The following is a 17,447-nucleotide window of genomic DNA, read 5'->3' as shown; positions in this document are numbered from 1 at the left end:
ATAACAAATTTTGTTATAAGAATATCATATTTTTGGTGTCATTTAAAAAGATAAGAATTTATATTATATGATATTATATTTGTTACATTGTTGGTGTCATTGAAAAAAGATATGTTTAGTTTTTTTAATAATAAAAAGATATGCATAGTCTGTTACAATATAAATGTGTAAAATATATATAAGTATAATTTTTTTAGGCATCTATACTAGTACTTTTAATTAAAATTAAAATTTTATAAAAAAAATAATTGTACACATTACGCAACACTGAAAAAATTATACGCATTAGCGTAACAAAAAAAACAGACATTATGCTCATAGGACTGAAAGTAGTATTAATTAGAGTTATAATTGAAAAAAATAATAATTGATATTGTATTGAAAAGTGAAATAGATCAATTTTTTTGAGACAATATTTTTTTAAAATTAGCTCAGTTATTATGGGATGGAGGGAGTACGATTTTTACCATTTCCCTTGAATACAAGGCAACATCATCGCTATTAAGGGAAATGGTGGCTTCAATATTATATATAGCCAATATGTTTAAAACTTTAGAACGGTAAATAAAATCTAATTTTAACTCCTTATAAAGAAAACTTATCTTATTATAAGAGTAACAAAAAAATATCATCATATTATTTATATTTATTTAGAAAGACCAGGCCATTAAGTGTGATAGTTAAATACACTTTTAAAAAAATATCACCCATGCCTTTTTTTCAAAAACATAAATACCCAGCATGATTCAACTTGGGACTAGTGTATGATCCCTGTTCGACGGCTCAATCTATTTCCAACCCTAAGATTAAACTTGCTTACCAAACCATCTCTTATGATCAAACAATCTTAATAAGCCATAAACCAACTTCTTAACCTCACTGAACATAGATTTGATGATACGAAGTTTATCAAAACCCTAGAGTCAGCTCACAATATAATACTAATTTACAACAAATAACCGGGCATAAAGTAAAACGAATTTTGTAAGAATCATATACAGTTGTTGGATAGTGTCAAAAATAATTTCAATAAACCATTCCAAAAGCAAAAGTGCAAAACACCTTGTCACAATAAAAGAACATTTTCCTCCACGGCTGCATATTTACACTAGCTTGTCTCTTCACGGGTATGAAGAGAGCAGGGGACGTAAAAGGCAACTATTAAAAAGACTAGTAAATTCTTTTACGCCTCCCAACATAAAGAAAGAAGTAAATTTTGTACTCATAAAACAGAAAGAAAAAATACTACTGAAATCATTCTATGATACCATCTTATCTGACATTCTTTTTTTAATCTCCTCGATGGCCAGGTTTCTTCTTTTGGATAAATCTCTAATTGCCTCTTCATATTTCTGTTCAATCATTTCTAACTCTACTCTCAACTCATCATCAGGGTAGGACAAGGAGGAAACACTAATGGGATAACTTGATAAGCTCGCCATACTGTTGCTCCCCGTGTGTAAAAACTTGCTCACATGATCAGATGATGCCCCAATTTCAGATGCAAACGAGCTCCGACTACCTCCACCGAATCCCAATAATTCAGCAGACATAAATGAAACCATAGACAACTTATCATTGATGTCTGATGTTGCAGAAGCATATGACATCTCAGAATATAAATCCATATTGTCAACGTTCTCTTTCGCGGAAGATCTTCCGAATGAGGTTGAGGGGCCTGCATCTTCAGTATAATGTTTTGAGCTTCCGTTGTTTTTAGCCAACTCTGAGTCTGTCTGTTGGCTAGCACTAGTCCATTTATCATTTGCAGAAACCAAATGATCAATTGCTACACAAGGTTTCCATTCAGGAACCAATTTTATCAATAACAAATCGATTAACTCAGCTATGAATTTTACATTCTGATCAGCAAGTTCAAGTTGCTCAACCATTTCCTTTGAAACTGAGACAGCAGTATCACTGTCAAGGTAGAAGATGAAATGGATATATTTTGCTTGTCCTGCATATAAATCGCAAAAAGTATAAACTTTCCACCAACAAATTTAAAAGTCATTAAAGAGTAGAAATGAACTATACTAACCCCTCTGATCAGCTATCCGCAGAACCAATGATACAGAATTCTCATCATTTAGACCACCTTTTAGAAAGAAGGTATCGCCTCCCTTCAACCTTCTTATCTCAACACACGCAGAACTTGATGCATCAACAGTGGAATTATCAAGTACAGTGATCACAGGTAGCTCGTTAGTGTCACCAATATCCATAGAAATGGCCCCAATACGTGCACTAGCAGGACCTTCTGACATCATACATCTGTTTTTAGAGGCTCCCAATTTGGGAAGAACAATATCTGGCAATGGAAGAGAAATGTTCTTTGTTGAACCATTCACTTGAACAAAGGGGTCCATCAGAAGCTCCTTTGCCGACAATCTTTCGGATGCTGGAACAATACATTTTTCAATAAATGATTTTATCTTTGGATCTATCACTTTAGAAAGAGCAGCAGGCTTTATACCCTGCAGAATGATATATTGTGAATGACCATGTAATCCAGTAATATCCTGCGAAAAAAAAAACTTCATAAATACCACACACTTACAGATGAAACTTTCTTGTATATCTGCGCTGAGTTTCTGCATTCACTATAAGGATACTCGGCAGTAACCAACTCAAGCATGCACATACCAAATGAATATATGTCAGCTAATTCGTTGTAATTTTCATCATACATTTCGGGTGCCATAAACTCCGGAGTTCCTACCAGGATATCATAGGTGTAGATATAAATGGTATAGAAATAAAACAGCAATGCGACAAAACAACAATAACTACGGTTCTTATATAATTCCTGATGCTATGTGATGGTAAAAATCATATAAAAATTTATTAGTTTTAACTATACAAAGGAATAACAGATATTAGCAGGAAAAAAAAAGCGCAGGGTAGAATAATATACCTATAACAGTCTTGGCATTAGCCTGCATCAAGAACGTCGCCAGCCCTAAATCTCCAATTTTAACTTCTCCTTGGTGACCATTAATAAATATGTTATCACATTTCAAGTCCCTATGTATAATCGGCGGGTTGTGAGTATGAAGGTAGTTTAAACCCATTAGAATCTGTTTCGCCCATCCTCTGACAGCCTTCAAGTCAACCTTCTTGTGTTTTTTACGATACCTACATCATGCATCGCATCCACTAACAGACTGGTTGATCTCGCAAACAAGAAAGACACAGAGATTAACAATACATAAGAAAGAGATATTGGACTTACTGTTTGAGGCTACCCGAAGTAAACAACTCAGTAATCATATTAACTGTCCTGCGCTTGTCATCAATCCAAGAATTATAGAATCTTACTATGTTATTATGCCTCAGCGATTTTAAGAGATGCATTTCCGAGTATAGCCTATCTAAGTCATCTGGTGACTGTAACACCTCGTCAATCTGAACCTGTCCCCATGCCACTTCAATTCCATTAACCTCATCAAATGCCCTGTAACTGATTTATCACAAATTATGGAAAATATTTGCACATTGAAAGTATATCAACTGGACCAATAAAATTATTCTTATTCTTAACAACAAGATGCATTGTATTAATGGATACAAAGTTTTGAAGGCTCCTTTCCCGATCACTTCTTTGTACTGTTACAGATGCAAAAAGCAGAATTAGCTTATTGCATTGTAAGGTTATTGTTTATTTTAACATGATAAAAAAACAGTCTTAATCAAATCATAGGCAATTGCATTACCTTGATGTAACGAGAAGTAGAATCAATTTCGAGAACATCGGGATCAGGTGGCTCTGAATGCCCTCCACCCTCTTCCGAGCTTTCCATACAAGCCAAACTCATCTATATACAAATCAAAGTAGTTGACAAACAACATCAATTTGATACCGCCATTAGAAACAAAATCATCAACACACAATGATCAAACTACATCAAAATTCTAAAAAATAGTAGTATTTATAATTGAGAGGATCAATGTATTAAATTCTATTCAACAACTATAATTTGAGCTTCAATTTTATTAATTTTTTCTGTTTTTACCTGAAAATCAAGCTCCTGTGAGCTCACGATGAAGAGAGAAAAAAATAAACTTTAATTGGAGCAAGAGAGATACATTATGAAATTATCGTTATCATCATCTTCTATAAAACAACCTCGCTCTATTTATACGCATAAATAAATATCTTTTTCTCGTGTCATCTCCATCCACATCACATCGCTGCCACGCCGCTCCCACTTTCAAGGTGTAATCCGTTTGTTTTTTTGTTTGGCTTGATGGGCTTATATCCGAACCAAATAAAAAAAAAAATTATTTTTTTACAGAGAATATTTTCTATTAATAATTTACTAAAAAAATCCCAGCAGCAGTTAACCGCCGTTGGACAAACCGGAAGCAGTTAACTGCTGCTGAATCCATCGATAGTTAACTACCGTTGAAAAATTGTTTTTCTGTTTACAATTTATTTCTTCAGTTACTCCTTATTTCTTGTTCCTTATTCAGGCTAGCTACTATGATTTGATAAATAAGCCAATTCCTTATTCCTTATTTTCATAAATCACTAACCTTTGTTATCTTCCCTTTCTTCTTCTAACACCCTACGAATTCATGGATCACAGTTCAAGATTGTGACTTTTGAGTTTTGGCCGAAGAAAAATGGGTTTTCATGGCTGAGTCAACAAGTTTGATTGAAAAAGAAAAATGATGTAGTTTGATTGTGACGGTGATATGTTATCTTAGGTGCTTCGGTTACTATTTTTTTTTTTTCAAATTAAATTTAACATATTATAAGATCTTCTATGAGTAGAAAACAATATAGCATCTTAAACTGAAAAATTCAATTTGGATTTTACATCAAAAAAATATAATAAACAAAACGTGGGAAAATTTATGTGTGCGATTGAGGGGTTATTAGTGGCGGTGGTAAATTGCAATTTGAGTGATAAGGGAAAAGGTTGAGCCACTTGTAAACTGAAAATCAATTTTTCATAGTAGTTAATTAATGTTGGGGCAAAAAAGTCATTTCCATGTGTTGTTATGAAGTTTTGAAAGTCGAAAAAGCAACTGTCATCAAAAAAGCCCAATAATCCCAACTAAATTTAACGAGTAAATAGACAATTACCGCTGAAATTGTAAGTTTCGTCGCCCTTACGTTAACAAAACTTCAATTAACCCCTAAAATTGCACAACCTTAGTTAATTTACCGTCTCGATCAAATTCTTCTGTTAATCAAATTTGCAAATACCCCTTAAAGTTTTGCAATCATGTGCAAAATATCACAAAGATGAAAATTTATATTTTTTTTTTACATGTGTTTTCATTTCGTGAACTCATGAACAAGAAAAGTGTGAATCTGTGATTTGATTGTGAGAGAGAAGAATGGAATTCTTAGACGAAGACGCGAAACCGAAGTTCCTGTATCAGTCCGGTGCACCGGCGGCCACTGAATCACAGCCTTACCAGAAACCAACGAAATCGTTCATCGCTGTAACCTTTTCAATCTCTTCAATCTTCTTCGGTCTCGCTTTCTTCGTGTTCCAATCTGAGCCGCTCAAATCGATTTTCATCTGGTTTGCATTGTCTCTCCTCCTTGGTCCTTTCGCTCCAATCTCTATCACCGGCGGCGATTCCCGTGTCGGCCGTGGTCATGCCGTCAATTTCCCCGATCAGGAAACATCAACCGATGAGGATGATTCCAGGAAAAAATCTCAGCAGCGCAGATCCAAGCAACGCAGATCGGACGATGTCACCGCTGTAGTAGCTCCGGCGCCGGTGGTTTCGTTGAAGAATCGAAATGGAAATGGAAACGGTGTTGCATTGGCGGCGGTGGTGGAAGAGGAGAAGGAATGGAACGAAGACGACATTGAGATTCTGAAGAAACAGATGGTGAAAAATCCACCGGGGAAACCAGGACGGTGGGAGGCGATAGCGGAGGCATTCGGAGGGCGGCACAAGGCGGAGAGTGTGGTGAAGAAATCAAAGGAGTTGGGAGAGAAGAAGGTTGATGATTCGGATTCGTATGAGCAGTTTCTGAAGAAGAGAAAAGCGTTGGATAAGAGACTTGTTGAAGAAGGAGGAGATTTAGCTACGGTTGAGAAAGTTGAAAGTGTTTGGAGTTCAAATGAGGATATTGCTTTGTTGAATGCTTTGAAAGCCTTTCCGAAAGATGTTGCTATGAGATGGGAGAAAGTTGCTGCTGCTGTTCCGGGGAAATCAAAAGCTGCTTGTATGAAAAGAATTGCTGAATTGAAGAAAGGGTTTCGGACTTCGAAATCTGGTTCTGAAGTTTAGATTCAAATATGTTATCTTGGTATATGGATTGATACTTGTAACACATGAGGATTTTTGTTTTTTGTATTCTACTTACCTGATAAATTTGTTCTGATGAGTTATTATTCTTTGCTTGTTATTTTAGGATTAGGAAGCTCTTTTTCTCATCCAGCTAACATGCCAAATCTATCTGTGTAACTTCATTGAATAAATAGAATGAAAAGATGATGTATTCAGTTTTTTGTTATAGTGAAATAGATGTTTACTTAATCCATATAATGTCATTGCTTTGTCTATTAATCATAAACTGGCTGTGGTTTGTTCTTGTGTTGTGTACTATGTAGCAACTGTGCTTCTGAACGAATGCATGTTGTCTGGTGTCTGACACTAATGCGACAAACACACATGTTTACATTTAATTATGTCATTTTCTCATATTATTGTCGGTGTCATGTGGTGTCCATGTTTGTGCATCATAGGATTTCATTCTTCTGCTATTTTGGGGAGAGACTTTGACTTATGGCCTCAAATTAGTCGGTCCTTGGGTTGGATACCGAGTTTAAAATAAAAAAAAAAATGTTTCTAATGGAGAGCCTTCCATTTCAAAACCCTATTCTGTGATCTGTATGCAGTTTTATTTTGTGAATTGTATCTCCATTGGTTGGTGAGAATGTGTGCAATTGGTTTTCAATTCCTGTGGTGTACATACCATTTGGTAGGTAGCTTTGATACCTTTTTTAACTTGTAATCTAAGGGGGGGATTGAATTTCTGTTAACTGTTTTACTTCCCAATAGCCAGTGTCTTTGGCTACTAACCAAACCTCTAGTGGTTTTAAAGCCAACCTTGAGGCACACTAGGGTCAACTTGGTGTTCCCAAGCTCAATTTCCAGCAGTGTCAAAAAAGTGTTTGGTCTGGGCAGCCACACATTGCAACGGTGATTGAAAGCTTTGTGATGCAATGGATTTTGGTTTAAAAGAAACTATAAGGGAAACTATTAGGAAGAATCTAGAGATTAATGATTTGGAGAAAGACATGGTTTTTGATATAACACTATGGCGGCATTTGATTCATGTAGCGGACCCCATATAGTGGGATAAGGCTTGATTGTTGTTGTTGTCTATTGAAAAGCTGCATCTTTTTCCATTATTAAAAGCTGTTACCTAGTCTGTAATGCTTGTGTCTTGGTTTTGGTTAAATTATTCTCTTGAAACTTTCCTTGTTGTGGTCTCATACTGAATAGTAGTGATAAAGGGGGTATTATGCATGCATGCTGCTATCAGGTACTTTAGGGTAAAGGGAATAATCACCATTTCACTTTTGGTTTGCTTATGGTAATTGGTTCTTTTGGACTGTTATAGTATATTCGTCTTGCAGACTGCTAAGTTGCAGTAATTTGTAAACTCTCCGTTAGCTGTGTTACTTAGAGTATCCGCAATGGGAGAGTCTTAAATATTTAAGACTTGGTACCTAATAGGTTCTCCCATTGTGAAAAAAAAAATTGAGGGTCTTAAAAGATGAAAGGTCTAAATTAAGACCTCATTCTTAAATGGACCCACATCACCTTTTTATTAAAATAATAATTAAAAAGTGTATTAAAAAATAGATAGTGTATTAAATAAATAATATTGGTGGGACCCAATTAGACTTTTTTTAGAGGGTCTCCATTGGAGTGGTTGAGTACCTATTAGGTACTATTATTAAAAAATTATTAAAAAGTGATGTGTCAATGTGGGACCCATTGACCTCAAAGATGAGAGTCTCCATTGTGGATGCTCTTGCTACACCAAGTGCTAGGCGGTATGCCGGTGCTTAAGGATGCGTTTCCTTGGGCATTTGTTCAGAAATCTTTAAACCAAGCAAAGTGTTTCATTTATGGATCTTGTGTTTTAAACATAAATTGGGCTAAAAAAATCACACAATTCATCTGTCTTATTGTGTATAATAGCTGACACTTGCAGCTTTTACTCATGAAATTTTCAGTTTCTTTTTTTCATGTAGCTATGAGCCTGTATTTTAATCCAGTTCTTGAGCTATAGTATCTTCTAGCTGTGACTTTTTAATCCATACCTTAAAAGAGGGTATCACTATACTTTTTTTACAATGGACCTTTGAATGGAGAAGATTTAATCCACTATCCCTTGGATGAAATCACATGAGTCCTAAAATATGTTGCTGATACGTAAATAGCATGCTTGAAGGAATATTTTGCTGATATTGAGCTATAGGAAGAACATGCAATAATAATATAGAGTCTAAACTTAAAAATCTGTACAAATATATTGAAATACCCTATAATCGCATTACATTCATCAGAATGAATAAAGTAACCTACAACCATAATACACCACTTCCTTATGAAATCATCTCAATAATTTAAAAAATGAAAAACAAGTTTGACAAACCAAAAATAAACCTTAGATTCAATCTATTTGACCTTGTCACTCATATTATAATCTGTTGGTACCCAGATTGAAACAGAAGTCAAAGGTCTTGACTTCCAACACAGAGCCAACTTACAGTTCTCAAATTGCACCCAATACCCTTTACCAAACAAGCTAACCAATAACTTAGCCTGTGAAATATTACATGTACTCATTCCAACACGTTTATACCCTTTCAATGAATAAAAAAATCTTCCTTCCCACAATATTCTCTCCTCTTTTTCACAAGGAAACTGTCTTACACTGTCTAAGATTCTATTCCCCAAAACCTCTTTCTCTATAAGGGCTAACTCCATCTTATGGCTACGCGACAGAGTACTAACAAGTGAATCTGAAACTGCAATATAGTGATGCAAAGCCTCACAGAAAAACTCCACAAAGGACATGGATTTGAGTCTAGAAAAATTAAACAGTTCTTCTTCCACTAAAACAACCAGCCTTGGTGATGATTTGGTTACGCAGTCGAGAAAAGCTTTGACCAATGAGAAACTCCTGTTTGGCATCCACTGATGTATCATACAATTGACAATAAATGTTTCACCAAGTTCAATTTCTTTGAAATCTTCTTCACTCACCATCATTACCGTATCAAACGTGAACGGAAAATTGATTGAATCTGCAAACTCTTTGAGCCTTCTGCCTGTTTGTTGAACCGAGGCTTCACTTTGCAGATCCACCGTGATTGCTGTTACTCTAAGGGAAGTAGTCTTCTTTCTCATTGCAAAGTCAACCATCAACGGTGGCCATTGGATTCCCTCCATGATATCAAAATCAATGACATGAACATCTTCGACACCAGCTGTAGCTTCGAAAATCGCCTGGTTGGCTGTAAAATGAGCAAATTTTACATAGGGAGAGAGTTCTTGAAGTATCTGAAACACACAGAATGTGCTTGTCTGTGTAGAAACATGTTCTGAATGGAACTTAGGAGCATTTGTAGTTTTATAATACAATCCTTGAGTAAAGAAAAGACACAACCTGTTCAATAAACTATCGCCTTTTCCTACAGACGAGGCATTGTTTAGTTTTTCGATTATGTCAGAAGCAAGAGTCATGTTTTGTGATTCAGCAGCTTCAGCTCCTATCAGCAAAAGATCAACTAAACTTGTCTCTTCCATTAACTCTTCTTGAACTTCCTTCCAATAAGAATCTTTTTCCCTCGAAACAAACACATTTTCGCGGCCTTTTTCTGTAACTCCACCACACAATTCATACTCTAGAGCCATTGCCTGTTCATGATTTATGATATTGAAGTCGAGGTTTGTATGTTGCTGCAGCAATCCTTGCATGGACTCTTCTTGATCGAAGATTTCGTCTAGGATTGTATTTGGAGATGAGAGATATTGTGATTGGTCTTGATCAAACAATATTTCATCTAGGATTGTATTTGGAAATAAGAGATCTTCTGCTTGGAGTGGTGATAAATTTTCTAAGCTACACTCATGCAGCTGGTTCATGTAAGGAGGGGTGAATGAGTAATCAAATTGCTCATAATCCATCACATTCATGGTAGATAATTATGACAGGTACTACTTGCTAGAATATTTATGTGAGTACTCTTTATATAGAGGGAAGCTAATCGTGAATCTAAAATATTCAAATTATAAAATATAGGTTGACAAAATTGCTTCCATAAGCTTAAATGAAAGAAATAAATTTTAGTAGTACTAGTACTAGTACCAGGAAAGAGGTTAAGATCTTTTACATGAGCATTGCACCAAATAGTTGGAAACTAATATTAAGAGATGAACCATGGGAAAATATGATTAAATTAAATATTAAATACATGTATAAGTACGTGTTGTTGGGGAGAAAGATAGGGTGCCGAGAGCAACAACGAGTTAATGATTTAAGACTATAAAAAATTAGGACACCACATCTCCACTCAAATTCTTATAGTATTGGCCGTTGGGTATATATAAGTATTTCACTTGTATTTTTTTTTTGAAGAAACTAAACTAACCCCCTCAAATTGGCACAGGGAATCGAACCTGAGACCTAGATGTATGTGGATTACGAGTATCTCACTTGTATGTTACTCGACATCCACTTTTTTTTATCAAATATGAAATTTCTAACTCACAGTTGTCATGTCAATAATCTCCTCATGAATATAAGTCTAATCATCTTGGCATACTTCCAAATTTTTCATCAACATACATTTGCACCGTTGTTAATCACCACATTGTGAGAAAGACTTTCGATACAAGGAGTTGGTCACCTTTAATCAAACTGTTGGCTCTAAGAGAGATCATCTTATTAAATAAGTTAAGAGCAACCACGCAAATAAATTAGACATCGTATATTCACAAAAAATTTTAAAATATTGAGCATGTGGGTCTTCTCACTTATACTTAACCATCATCTATTTTTTCATCAAATAGTATTAGACTTTGTGCACACTTAGACACCAAACAAATGAATAATTATTAAACTCAACCACCAAACTATTCAATTACATATTTATTGTGATGGTCATTTTCAACACAGACAAATACACACGTTGGATGATGATCTTTTAGTTTTAGATTAAATAATTTTCTAAAAAAGTAATTATAAAACATATTAATTTTGTTTAAGGGAAGACATATTAATTTTATTAGACACCAACTTCTTGTATAAGTTTAATTCCCTTTTCACATATCTACTTTTAATTTTTATAAATTTACTTTTGAAATGTGAAAATGAAACTCTCTTCAAAATAAAAGCTGATCAAGGTGAAAAATAATTATTTCGAAAGAATTAATTTGGTAAAATTGTTTCCAAAGTGGTAAAGTTGATTTTTAAAAGTGAATTGAATGTAAAATAATTAATGTTTAAATCCATTTCATGTAAACATTGTTCGAACAATAAAGTCAATGTTAAAAATTAATTGAAGAAGTAAAAACTCCAAATTTTAACTTCGAATTAAGATAAAAAACAAAGTCTATTCTACTCGAAAACACACTACCATATGAAAATCAAGTATACTAGTTTAACATCAATTTTCCAACAAAAGCTAGTGCCTACGGCACGTTAAAGCCGAAGGTATGAGTTAAAGAGTTAAACCGAAACTAGGAATTGGAATGATGTGGTGGGATGAAGATGGATTTGAATCCAAACAAGTTGTAATTTGTCTAAGGTACTAAGGTCACATCATGCATATTATATATAGCATTTGCATGCATCCGTCGACTAACGAAGAAATAATCCAATACTAATCATATACTCCATTTTTTTTTTTATGTTATAGTTATGTTTATCTGTAGCTATTCTAAAAAATTATTTTCTTAAAAAATGATTTTTATATTAAAATGAAATAGCTACTTTGATTAGTTATGAAGAAAATCATTTTTAATATATAGAAGGGAAAGAAAAATATAATTTATGGTTTCTATGCTTTTACAACCACATTAATGAATAATCTTCAAATGATTTTTTTATATGCTTTTAAAAATCTCTAAAGAATATTCTTCAAATTATTTATATCAAAAATGATTTTTAGAGAATCTAAAACAACAGGTCCAAGATCTCCTTCATTTATAATTTGCAAAATTTAAGAAAGTTAGTTAGTTTAGTTAGTTATATTAAATTTATAAATAATTTATGTTATTTAAAAAAAAAATCCCCTTTAAAACTATGACCGGCTCACCAAGACTTCTCTTAAGCCTAAAAAAAAAAATTAAAAAATAATTTACAGGAGAAAGTTTACCAAAGGAGAAAGTAGTATGTTGAGAGATAAAACATTGAATAAATGTCCCCTAAAAAAAAATACTCCCTCCGTCCCAAATTGTATGTCACTTTAGAAAAAATATTTGTCCCAAATTGTATGTCACTTTAGAATACCAATGAAACATTAATGTTATTTTTCCTATTATATCCTTAACTATTTATTACTCTTTATTTTTTCAATTCTTTCATTTATCTTTCCTATATCATTTATTAAGGATAATTTTGTAAAACAACTCATAATATCTCTTTCCCACACAATATTAATTATATTTCTTAATATGTGTGAAATGTCCAAAACGTCATACAATTTGGGACGGAGGGAGTATTGAATGACGCTAGTTATACGCAAACATGTCATCATTATATACAACACAATTTTTTTTTTTTAACAAGTCAAAATGAATTATATTAACAAACCAAAACAATCCCTTCAGCATATGGTGTGCCAAAAGGACTACTAAATGTACAAACAGTCAAGCGAGTAACAACAAAACGGTGCTAGCCGATACCCTAACACATGAGGGGATTCGACCACCACAATTGAGTACCAAAAACAAAAGAAACATGTCTAGCTTTCATCCACCACAAAGAATGATACTTTACTTTTTCAAATAACTGATAACTAGTGCATTCCTGATTTTTAAACAATCTATTATTTTTTTCATTCACAAGATTCAAGAGCACAAAAGCCATATAAGCTGAAGAAGATTTTGCCGCGCTTTTAAACCACCTGTGCAATAAATAAATTGGCAGAAATGTACAACAAACCATACTGTTTTCCATGAAAGCCCCGAGTTAATTGGATGATACATTATTTGTTAAGATTTATGGATAAAATTAGTGTATTGTATTTCTTATTTACTTTTATAGTGGAAATGAGTGTGTTGCATGTATTAAGTCTTAACAAGAAGTAAGGTTGGCCTAAAAAAACATACAATAGGTCCCGTTTGGATTAAATTTATTTTGAGCTTATGAAAATTAGTTTATACAAATAAATAAGTTTTTATATTAATTTATAAGTTTTCACTAACAAATATTGTATCTTCATAAATTATTTTTTCATAAACTACCTTAACAAGCTTATGAATAATAAATAAAAGTTTATTTTTTTGCATAAGCTCGAAATAAGCTTAATCCAAACGGAAGTGTTCCTAAAAAAGGCTTCATTAGTTAACATATGTGCAGATGGCGATAATAAAATGAGCGTTGCTATTTGAACACACTTTTTGCCACACCGTATGTCAAACTTATGTTATATACAAGGGCTGGGTGAGTTTAGCATGGAACAAGAGAAGCTAAAAAATTTATTAAAAAAAAAGAAGCTGAATTTAGATGCCAACGGTATAAAATACGGTGTAGGTGTAAACTTTTGTGTTCTTTTAGCATTCCTCCAAATTAAATACATACCTTGTTGACAACACTTGCTAGTTGCTACCAATCTTGGGAGTAGAGCTGTCAAAACGGGCGGCCCGGCCCGTTTAGGGCCGGCCCTAACGGGTTTCGGGCTTTATCGGGCCGGGCGAAAAAGCCCGATCGAAAAACGGGCTTGAAATATGCTACCCGAGCCCGGCCCGTATTAAAAATTATATATATAATTTTTTTTAAAAGTACTATAAAATACTCCTATAATTTTTTTTATAAATAATATTTTTAATATGTTTAAATAATGCCTAGAACAAAAATAAATCATAAACATTTTCGTACAAACGTCGTAAACTAAAACGACGAGGAAAACAATTTAAAATAAATTAGATATGTTATGGTTATAGATATTTATATATTCGATCTTTAAAATTATAAATAACGAAACGAGTAAATATAATTTTATATTACATGTATATTTGTATTAATTCATTGAAATTTTACTTTTATTTATTACTTTGATAATCAAATAAGTAAAGAATTATTTAAAAAATATATCTAATTTATAGGACTTTTTTTGTTATGCAGGCTACCCTCGGCCCTAACGGGTAGCGGGCTTTTTAGGGTCGGGCTAAAAAGCCCTATTAAAATTCGGGCTCAATATTTAAGGTCCAAGCCCTATATTTAATCGGGCTAAACGAGCCGGCCCATACGGCCCGGCCCGTTTTGACAGCTCTAATTGGGAGATACAAGTGCTCTATGTAGGTTTTTACTCATCACAATTATTTTTCATAAGTATCGTTAGATTTGAATCCAATTGTCATTCTTATACTAGCTAAAAGTGGAATTAAAAAAATAAATATTGCATTATAAAGATAAATTTTAAAAATTATAAATGCACAATTTTCAAAATTAAATTTTTATATTTAATTTCTTATCTTATACCCTTGGGGCAAAGTTAGCAAGACCTATAAATTTTAAAGAAGACTCTATTAAAATTTATCTTATGCATCCATAAATATTGGACCCTCTTTTAAAACTTTTGTACCTACTTAATTATTCACTCAATTGACTTTTATTAGCACTCATCACCTGTCTTCTTCAATTCTTACAATAGAGGTATCTGAGTAAGAAAATAATTGACATGTAATTTTTTTTTTTTTTTTTTGGAATTAAACAAACAAATTTCTCAAAATAGAAATATGCAATTATGATGAGGAAGGAATAATACCCAATATGATGTGTACATAACACGTGGAGAAGAGCTTTTGGTCAGATTGTGTGTCCAATCAAAACTATGCAAAAAAAAAAAAATATTGATAATATGTAAAACTAAACAATTGGAGCTATATATATTCGAAAGAAAACAAAAGATGATGAATTTATCAAATAGAGTTTAGACCCATTCTACAACTCTATCTCTGGACTATTAACAAGTTTTAAATAGAAAGTTCCAAGAATAAATGAGGATCTTAAGTATATTCTTCTGCCCCCTAATAATTAACGATTAATTTAGTGTTTTCCAATTGTCTCTTTCAATTATGTTTGATGAGTTAGTATTAGTACTTTGGCTTACGCATTACCAAAAAGTGGTTACAAACATCCATATGGATTGACTTTGAGACACACAACAACTTAAGTTTCGAATGTGAAAGTGACAGCAAAGACACTTCATGCTATTGGACGATCGGATTAGTGAATCCCATTATCTAAATACAGAGTTAAGTTTGCAAGCCAATGAGCAGAGTGTTTATGCAGGTTCGGTGGCAAATCAATAGCAATGATATCATTCATTAAAAAAATACACTCATAAGTCACAATTATGAAATACTACTAAGCACTCGTTTGGTTCTACGGCACTGCAATGAGAATCGCAGCGAAAATTCATGTTAACGCATGAGTTTAAGTTTTATAGCTTCTCAAAGTCGCGATAATATTTACATTGAGACGCGAACCAAACACACACTAAGTGGTTCCTTAATTTGGAATCACACTCAAAAAATCAATACATGACTACATCAAAGATACAAAAGATAGCTTTATAGATTTAGGACAACATTTTAAGACATGAGAATTGTACTTTAAAGGCAAATCTAAAAATATAATAAGATTTATCTACAGGTTAATTTCTCTCAATATATTTTTCATAATCAAATACACTCTGATCAAATAATTAAGACAATTATCACTAGCACACCGTTTTAGCAAAAATGCAGTCATCATTTTAAATTTGTTGTATCAATATGTTTTGTAAGCAACTTACTTATTTGGCAAAGATATATGTAAATTTTACATTGGATCTAATTATCTTTACAAAATCATCTCTGTGAAAAAAAAATCATCTTTACAAAATCAAATCATAAGGTGGGATGTATTATTCCTTTTATAAACTATTTTTAGGTCTTATCTATTTTCAACCCTCACGCCGCACTATTGAATTACTTAATGTGTAGACCTAGGCTCTACAATTGCATTAAGTTTTTTTTTTTCCTTTTCAAATCGTCTAGCCGAGAAACTTTACACACAACGTGTTGGACTCGCGCCCTAACATATCAAATGTCTCTACAACCTTTTATCACGAGTTGTACTTATAAGACTAAATTTTTATAACTAGTGTCCTAACATATCAAATGTCATTGCAACCTTTTATCAAATGTCACAAAATCTATTCATAAGGTGATATATGTATTTTTAAACTATGTTTTGTCTATCTCTTCTCGAGACCTACTTCCTCTAATCTCAAATATAAACAAAAATTCTCTTTTCAAATTTATCAATTATTATTCAATGAATTTAAAAAATTAATTTTTGCATATTTTCAAAACCAAAAGGAATATATTAATTAAAACATGTACGGAAAAAAAGTAAAGACAAAAAATGATCTTCACTTAACTTTGTACTATCTTTGTAATAGAAATTAAAAAATTGTTTGTTAAAATGTAACAAGATTTATATTTATATAAGCCATCCCCTCCCGATTATTTGGTACATAAGCCACCGTCAATGACATGTTGCTTGTGTGGAGATTCAGATCCATGTCGGAATATTCTATTCCTTACCAATTAAAGTAAGTTTAGATCTATAAATAGCAATCAATGACTGCATCATTAACAATTTAACGTTACTGTCAGTTTGTTTATTTTATTTTTTGAATTAAATATTGTTTATTTGAAATTATAACGATAATTGACGATAAATATATCAAGCCAATATTCATATGATTGAATTTGAATCCAAATTTTTTGATTAAATCGAAGAGGCTGAACCATTTCAGCTTGTAGTATTAGTAACTTGATCATTAGTTCCCTCAAGTAGTATTTGTTAACTTCTTAAGTTGACATTGACATTTTCTTTTTTTTAAACAAGTTAAAATGAGATATAGTATATATTAACAACCGTTGCTCCCTAGCACAAGGAGTGCATAAAGAGGCAAAATAAAATTACAACGAAATAACAACCTATCCGAAACAAAAATTTAGATATGAAAATAAAACTTCAGCCTATCCCTAAACAAACAAGGGGATGCTGCTACCATAAATGATAACCAAGAGGAAAGCACACATTTTTAGCTTTCAACCAACGAAGAGAATACATCTTAACCTTTTCCAAAAGTTGCACCGTCGTATTGGCTTTGTTCGCAAAGAATCTTTGATTTCTTTCATTCCAAATAACCCATATGCAACAGAGC

The 17,447-nt window shown here is 32.9% G+C and overlaps 3 protein-coding genes across 8 annotated transcripts; 1 reads left to right on the top strand and 2 right to left on the bottom strand.

Moving 5' to 3' along the window:
- Positions 1-966: 966 nt before the first annotated feature.
- LOC11440965 (probable serine/threonine-protein kinase WNK6) lies at positions 967-4,673 on the bottom strand. Of its 6 annotated transcripts, none has more exons than XM_024772638.2 (8): positions 4,130-4,234; positions 4,017-4,031; positions 3,717-3,818; positions 3,236-3,463; positions 2,918-3,138; positions 2,561-2,718; positions 2,042-2,477; positions 967-1,960 (listed from the first exon to the last, which is right to left on the bottom strand). In XM_024772638.2, the coding sequence occupies exons 3-8, from the start codon at positions 3,752-3,754 to the stop codon at positions 1,260-1,262; spliced, it is 1,782 nt and encodes a 593-aa protein (XP_024628406.1). In that variant the 5' UTR covers positions 3,755-3,818; positions 4,017-4,031; positions 4,130-4,234; the 3' UTR covers positions 967-1,259. The 6 variants fall into 6 exon arrangements, with proteins under 6 accessions (XP_024628406.1, XP_024628405.1, XP_024628407.1 ...); XM_024772637.2 differs by lacking the exon at positions 4,130-4,234 and adding an exon at positions 3,572-3,609 and having other exon boundaries at positions 4,017-4,108; XM_024772639.2 differs by lacking the exons at positions 4,017-4,031; positions 4,130-4,234 and adding an exon at positions 4,540-4,673.
- A 594-nt stretch (positions 4,674-5,267) lies between these two features.
- On the top strand, positions 5,268-6,517 carry LOC11428948 (transcription factor MAMYB). The gene has a single exon (XM_003630170.4). It carries the CDS (start codon positions 5,353-5,355, stop codon positions 6,262-6,264), a length of 912 nt encoding a protein of 303 aa, XP_003630218.2. The 5' UTR covers positions 5,268-5,352; the 3' UTR covers positions 6,265-6,517.
- Positions 6,518-8,670: 2,153 nt separating this feature from the next.
- Positions 8,671-10,194, bottom strand: LOC11436751 (protein NODULATION SIGNALING PATHWAY 2-like). The gene has a single exon (XM_003630169.4). The coding sequence runs from the start codon at positions 10,192-10,194 to the stop codon at positions 8,671-8,673; it is 1,524 nt and encodes a 507-aa protein (XP_003630217.1).
- Between the last annotated feature and the right edge of the window lie 7,253 nt (positions 10,195-17,447).

This window comes from Medicago truncatula, chromosome 8 (genome assembly GCF_003473485.1).
Source record: "Medicago truncatula cultivar Jemalong A17 chromosome 8, MtrunA17r5.0-ANR, whole genome shotgun sequence".
Classification (NCBI taxonomy): domain Eukaryota; kingdom Viridiplantae; phylum Streptophyta; class Magnoliopsida; order Fabales; family Fabaceae; genus Medicago; species Medicago truncatula.
The sequence above is the reverse complement of the archived record's forward strand: the minus strand, read 5'-3'. Positions and strand labels throughout refer to the sequence as shown.

Bases quoted from the DNA above. Each gene is read 5' to 3' on its own strand.
- LOC11436751 (XM_003630169.4), bottom strand. From the start codon at position 10,194: ATGAATGTGATGGATTATGAGCAATTTGATTACTCATTCACCCCTCCT.
- LOC11428948 (XM_003630170.4), top strand. From the start codon at position 5,353: ATGGAATTCTTAGACGAAGACGCGAAACCGAAGTTCCTGTATCAGTCC.
- LOC11440965 (XM_024772637.2), bottom strand. From the start codon at position 3,818: ATGAGTTTGGCTTGTATGGAAAGCTCGGAAGAGGGTGGAGGGCATTCA. The intron at 3,139-3,235 runs GTAAGTCCAATA...TGCATGATGTAG, and splicing joins ACTTCGGGTAGCCTCAAACA to GTATCGTAAAAAACACAAGA. The intron at 2,719-2,917 runs GTATATTATTCT...ATATCCTGGTAG, and splicing joins TAATGCCAAGACTGTTATAG to GAACTCCGGAGTTTATGGCA.